The 7,216-nt window shown below is 41.8% G+C and overlaps 1 protein-coding gene across 1 annotated transcript in view; it reads left to right on the top strand.

Annotated features, from left to right (window-relative positions):
* The first annotated feature begins 3,561 nt into the window (after nt 1-3,561).
* The window catches only part of psat1 (phosphoserine aminotransferase 1), a 30,427-nt gene continuing 26,772 nt past the window's right edge, over nt 3,562-7,216 (top strand). Inside the window, exon 1 of the mRNA XM_038804902.1 lies at nt 3,562-3,764. Within this exon, the coding sequence (XP_038660830.1) occupies nt 3,612-3,764 (153 nt within the window). The 5' untranslated portion in view covers nt 3,562-3,611. The remainder of the gene's footprint in view (nt 3,765-7,216) is intronic.

The following is a 7,216-nucleotide window of genomic DNA, read 5'->3' as shown; positions in this document are numbered from 1 at the left end:
ATTTCTCCATTACGATTAGAAGTTCCTAAGAATTTTATAATCTATTTTTAAAAAGTTTATGTTTGATATATCATCTTCTACATTAGGCCCATGTGTATGTCACAATTTTTATTTCACTATCTGTAAAGTTAGAGAAAATGAAGCAGAAGTCATGGTTTTCACTTTCTGGTGTGTTGCCTGTGAGAATACCTCAATGTGATTGGCTGTTTAGCTTGCTTGAAAATGTGCTTTTTCTGACACTGGAGATCCCTATTGAGCCGGCGCCTGAATCAAAGTAATGTTGTGAAATCCATGCCACAGAGACGGTTTGATCATTATGAGTAGATTTCTTTGAGTTGAGTGGTGATCACCTCCACTTTGCCTAACCACAAAGTTTTGGGCTGTTGACATTTTGAGATTAAAAAATAAAATTAAGAAAAGTCGACACAAATTTCAAAAGAGGTCATGCTTGGTCAACCTTATTGAATTCTTTGAAGAGGCAGCAGAAAGAGCAGACAAAAATAAATCAGTAGACATACATTTGGACCTGGACCCTGGCACAAGCTAAATGATACTATTTTGAGGAGAGTGCAAGAACAGGTGTTGTGGGAATGCATATTCACAAATTCTTGAAGGTGGCAGCGTAGCTAGTTAATAAGACAGTTAAGAAAGCATCTGCAACATTTGGCTTTGTAAGTGGTGCACTGAAATCTAAAACAAGGTGGTTATGCTAAATCCTTTCAAATCACTAGTTAGGCCTCAGCTGGAATATTGAGTACAATTCTGGACATCCCATTTTTTGATGAAATGTTATTGACCTAAAACATTACACTGTTACTCTCTCCACAGATGCTGCCTGTCTTTCTGAGCATGAAGCCAATAGAATTGAAGGCAATTTACTAATCTGATTAGGAAATTGGCCGCACAGCAGAGAATAGGGATAATGGGCAGACACTCTAATTGGCAGCATATGACTCTTGTGCTGGATTCTTTAATCAAGGAGGGTAGCGGGAGTCAGGAAAATTCCCAGCTCTACCCACCTGACCCGGACAAATTCACAAGGAATGGCATGATTTTCAATGTTGCGGGGGGGGGGGGGGGGGGGGAGTGAACTGTTGGGTGCTGTGGTGGGCTGCCAAAAAGGCCCAGTGCTGTGGAATTTTATCCCAATTGTAATGACAAAAGCAAAGCCCTCTAGCCCTTATCCATCACACCTTATCACACTCCCCACTCCACATACACCCATGCCCCATCCATGCCACCTCATTGCTCCACTCACCCCCCATGGCCCCTCATGCCCCCATGCCAATATATGCCTGCACCCACCCTCTGTGATCCCTTGCCCCCATGCCAAGCTATGGCACTTCCATGCCAATTCTGAAAATCTGAAAGAAAAACTGAAAATGCTGGAAATACTCGGCAGGTCTGGCAACATTTGCAGAGAACATTACAGAGTTAACCACATATAATTTATTTTGGAATTTAGTGACTTGTTCCATGCCAATTATACACTGTACAGAATCAATGAACCTTGTATTTACAAAAAAACATTTCTAAAAAAGGATCATCCATTTATAATGTTCTACTTTCTTAAAATAAGATCTCACTTTTACGACAGGCCAAGTGTCAATTACCCAGACTCTTGAAAGTATCAACAAAGGGTCAGGTGGGTAGAGCTGGGAATTTTCCTGACTCCCGCTCCCCACCTTGATTAAAGAATCCAGCACAAGAGTCATATGCTGCCAATTAGAGTGTCTGCCCATTATCCCTATTCTCTGCTGTGCGGCCAATTTCCTAATCAGATTAGTAAATTGCCTTCAAGTTTAGCTCAGTGGGCTAGACAGCTGGTTTGTAATGCAGACAAGGCCAGCAGTGGGGTTCAATTCCCGTACCAGCTTACCCGAACAGGTGCCAGAATGTGGCGACAATGAGCTTTTCACAGTAACTTCATACTTGTGACAATAAAAGATTATTATTATAACTGAAACTGCAAATACTTGAAGCATTCATCATCTTATGCAAATAAACATTGTGCAAACGACAGAAGAGATCAGATAGCCAGAGCTGTCAGTCAAGCAATGTTTTTCTCTTAGACTCTGGTGTTTCAGTATTCAAATAGATGTCTGGGCTCATGGTAGCCCAAGTGGATAGCACTGTGGCTTCACAGCGTCAGGGTCCCAGGTTCGATTCCCTGCTGGGTCACTGTCTGTGGTGAGTCTGCACGTTCTCCCTGTGTCTGCGTGGGTTTCCTCCGGGTGCTCTGGTTTCCTCCCACAACCTAAAGATGTGCAGGTTAGCTGAATTGTCCATGATAAATTGCCCTTAGGGACCAAAAAGGTTAGGAGGGGTTATTGGGTTACAGGGATAGGGTGGAAGTGAGGGCTTAAGTGGGTCGGTGCAGACTTGATGGGCCGAATGGCCTCCTTCTGCACTGTATGTTCTATGTTCCATCAAGAATACTTGAGGTGAGAAGGTATCAAGATAGGTAAGTGGGGGTGCCAATGGTAGGGACTTCTGGAGGCTGATTGTTCAGAGGGGCATTGGAAGAAGGTAGGAAGAACTGAGAGCTCAGGTGGTCAAGGACCCAGAGAAAGCAGCCAATGGATCCTTCACTTTCTCAGTCCACTGTCTTCATTTGCAAACCATGAGGCAGCGACTGCCATGCCAGAGTGCAGTGCCTGAGCCACACACGTGATGTTTAGCACAGAGTTGACCAACAAGGTGTAATCTTTGTCTCACGAGACGAAAGGCTGCCAAAGAACCTGTCTAAGTAACAAGACACTTAAGTTCCAAAATAATTAATTAGATGTGGTTAATTCTGTAAATGTTGCCAGACCTGCTGAATTTTTCCAGCATTTTCTGTTTTTCTTTCCGATTTGCAGTATTTTGCCTTTCAAATTATAGGTGCAGCAGGTTTGATACTTCAATGGAAGACTTGAGCAGGAGATGCAAAATACAAAAAATATGCATGGTAGCTCAAAGCTGAGACAGTGTGCAGGAAGAGCGTAGAGTGGAAAACTGCAGACACCTTATTGGGAAGCAGAAGAGGAGAAAGGAGCATGATGATGTCATGTGTTATTTACAGCCAACATGTTTACAACAACCAGTTGATTTACACACCTTGATAATCAATATAGGATTCCACAATTTCTTGATTGCAAAGCTACTATTTGGCTAATAGAGGAACATACATAGTGAAATGACCTCTTTCTCTACATACACATTTGAATTATATATTCACACGTTTACAACTAAAGTATAGGATATGGAAGAAAGTATTACATAATCAAAAACGAGCTTTCTTTCTTAAGTCATCAGGTTTCTCAGGAGGGAATTCCTTGCAAATTTGATTAAAACACGTTTATTACTCATTTCTACCAAAGTGTAATCCACTTGTTTGTCAAAAAGGATGTATTGAGTGGGGATAAAGGGAGTAATGCCTTGGGGTTGCACATTCACGTACTGTCTGGTGCAATCTGTGCCTCTCTTGCACAAAGCTGCTGCAGTCACGCAAACATCTCGTGTAGGCACGAACAGCCAATTGGATAGAACATGGGCCTGAGAATAACCAGTTAGAAGGCGCTGAATACAATTGCCATGTGAAAACAGCCAATAAGAAGCGCAAGCAATGGATGGTCGCAGTCTGGGGGAGGGTTCCAGTCGAAGTGACGGGCGAACAAAAATTTGTGCAAGAACACACACACACACACACGAACTCCGAAATGGAAAACGGCAGAAAGCAAGTTATTAACTTCGGTGCCGGTCCTTCCAAGCTCCCACTACCGGTGAGATATTCTGTATCCCTTTTCTGTTAACCCCGAGAATGCAACTCCGATTGACGCCGTGGTGGCATGTCGGAACATTGAATTGAAAACCGTTTGAAGTTGAAACCTATGTATGTATGTCTCCATCAGAACGATGAATAGAATGGAGGGTTTTGCTGGTAACTTACCATGGATGTGAGAGAAAAGAGTCCTATTTTTAAAAATAATGTACGCTTTTGTATATTATGTTTGCACATGCTGCTCTTTCGTAGATATAGATTACTTAAAAACGGATGTTATCTGTCGTCTTTTATGCCTTTTGTTAAATGCCTCTCCTCTGGCCACTTCATCCAGTGGTGAAGGGGAAGTAGAATATTTACAGTTGGTGTGATCTTGCAAAATACATTATCACTATTTTATATTCTTGGAAATGCTAGGATTCCTAAGGTTGTTTAAAGGGCATATTTGATCATCTATATTGGTGTCACAAGTAGGCTTACAGTAACACTGCAATAACGTTACTATGAAAAATCCCTGGTCGCCACACTATTGTGCCCCTGTTTGGGTACGCTGAGGGAGAATTCCGAATGGCCAATTCCCTTAACAGCACGTCTTTCGCGACTTGTGGGAGGAAATTGGAGCACCCGGAGGAAACCCATGCAGACACAGTGAGAACGTGCAGACTCTACAGAGACAGTGACCCAAGCCAGGAATTGAACCTGGGTCCCTGGTGCTGTGAAACAACAGTGCTGACCATTGTGCTACTGTGATGTGTATCACCTGCTATTTACATGTATTGGTAATACACTCCAGTAGAAACTTTTATATTTTCTATTGTGTCTAGCTGATGGTTAATAGCCAGTGAATTACATGAGATGGCTTCTCTTCCCAAATCCGGACAGTTACCTCTGGTGGCCCCACCGTATTTCTCACTAATAGGCAACCCCTCGTCTGCTACATCAGCCAAAAGCTCATCCATTTTTACATCAATGGTGATGATATCCAGCTCTACCTCACTACAACCTACCTCAATTCCTATGCCATCTGTAAATGGTCAGACTGTTTGTCTGACATCCAGTATTAGATGGGCAGACACTTTCTGCAATTCATCTTGAGGAAGACTATAGTCTTTGGTCCCTGCTACAATCTTTGTTCCTTAGCCACTGACTTCATTTGTCTAGGTTGCAACTGTTTGAGACTAAATCAGTCAGTTTACCTTCGGTCATATTTGACCCCAAGGTGTGTTTTTAATCATGTACCAGTGCCATCACCAAGACTGCCTACTATCAGTCTTGTAGTATTGCCTGGCTGCACTGTTTCCTCTGCTCATCTGGTGCTGAAGCCCTCCATGCTGTTGTTACCTTTTAGACTTGACTATTCCAATAGATTCCTGGCCTCTTTATGTTTTCCTTCCATGGACTTGAGGTCATTCAAAACGTTGCTGCCTATGTCCTAACTTGCATCAGATATTGTTCACCATCATCCCAATATTTATAGTTAAGTAGCTTGTTGGCATTTAAAAAAATTCTCATCCTTGTTTTCAGATTTATCTGTTGCCTCAACCCACAGCTATCTCTTGTAACCTCTGGCCCACAACCCTTCAATAGCTGTACTCTTCTAATTGTAAACTTGTGAATGTCTCTGATTTTAAATACTCCACTATTGATGGCTGTTCCTTCAGCCAACTAGACATTGAGCTCTAGAATTCCCCACATCTGTTCCTCTGCTTCTCTTACTTTCCTGAAGCACCTCCTTTTAAAATCTAACATTGACAAAAGCTTTTGGTCATCATCTTATGGGACTTGGTGCTACGTTTTGTTTGATATTGCACCAGTTCAGTGCCTTGATGTTTCAATGTGTTAAAGGTGTGTTAAGGATGCTAAATAAATAAATGTCCATCGCATTTCTCCCTCTCTATAGCTCTTTGATGAAGAATCATATGGATGTGAAACATCAATTCTGTTTCTCTATCCATAGATGCTGCCAGACCTGCAAGTTTTTTTTTCCCAACGTTGCCTGTTTTTATCTTAATATAAATAAATGTCCTTGTTTTTAAATATGCACATTTAAGGTTCTTTTTGGTAATTTTGTGATGTAGGCTTATCCTTGCGCATGGTTGGTTGGAATAATTCCAGCTAATTTCCATCTGATCAGTCAGAATTTTCTAATCATTGGTATCTACTTATTCCCTGATAAATCTCTTTTGGCACCACGTAATAGCTACAAATGTTTCACTGGATAATGTTATAGAGTAGATTTCCTTAACCGGTTATAAAACAAATTTGGAAGATTTTTGGTGTTTTATTTAATAATTAAACATTATTCAACGGACTGCATGGTATGCATTACTGACTAACTTTTCAGAGTAAGAAGTCTTACAACACCAGGTTAATTAATAATTGGACTTTAACCTGGTGTTGTAATACTTCTTGCTGTGCTCCCCCAAGTCCAACGGCAGCATCTCCACATCATTACTTTTCAGAGCTATCTGCACGGTAGCATTGTGGTTAGCACAATTGCTTCACAGCTCCAGGGTCCAAGGTTCAATTCCAGGCTTGGGTCACTGTCTGTGCGGAGTCTGCACATTCTCCCCGTGTGTGCATGGTTTTCCTCCGGGTGCTCCGCTTTCCTCCCACAGTCCAAAGATGTGCAGGTTAGCTGGATTTGCCATGCTAATTTGTCCTTACTGTCCAAAATTGCCCTTAGTGTTGGGTGGGGTTACTGGGTAATGGGGATAGGGTGGAGGTGTGGGCTTGGGTGGTGTGCTCTTTCCAAGAGCCAGTGCAGATTCGATGGGCCGAATAGCCTCCTTCTGCACTGTAAATTCTATGAAACAATTTATCATCCTGATTTATAATGTTCGTGTTGGATGGCTTGATTTATATTACAAGAATACTTGTAGCTAAAGCTATAAATAATTTATTAACATTAACTGTGGGTCAAATATATGTACAAAACAACAGATGAATAACAGTATGAACATGCACAAAGCACTATCTCTCTCTCTCCCAGCTCCCCAGTCAGTCTGAGGTCACCTGACTCTAATGCTCACTTCTATACTAATGAGACGCCTAGTGTCAGTCGGTGAATTACACCACAGCCATGATATCACGACACTGATAACTTGGACCAACATCTGGCTTCTGCACACTTCCTGAAATTAATTTCTTATCAATATGTTAATGTATTTAACAAAGCTGGAAATAATCATCCCAGTCAGCATCACAGGTTGTTGTCCTTTTCAGGTGTCTTAATTTCCTCTTTAAGTCGGCTCAGTGCCACATTTAATCCTGTACTAATTTAAGTGACAACAATAGTTTTTATTGCTGCATTTTGAGTCGAGGAGTTTTTCATTCACTCATGAGAGGAGAATGTTGTGGAAAAGCTGAGCCTTTATTGCATAACCCCAATTGCTGTTGAGAAGGTGATGGCCAGCCCCTGCCTTGGCCACTTTAGTTGTGGTATGGGTACAC

Source organism: Scyliorhinus canicula, chromosome 8, assembly GCF_902713615.1.
Source record: "Scyliorhinus canicula chromosome 8, sScyCan1.1, whole genome shotgun sequence".
Taxonomy (NCBI): domain Eukaryota; kingdom Metazoa; phylum Chordata; class Chondrichthyes; order Carcharhiniformes; family Scyliorhinidae; genus Scyliorhinus; species Scyliorhinus canicula.
Note: the sequence above shows the minus strand (reverse complement) of the source record. Positions and strands in the feature narration are given on the sequence as shown.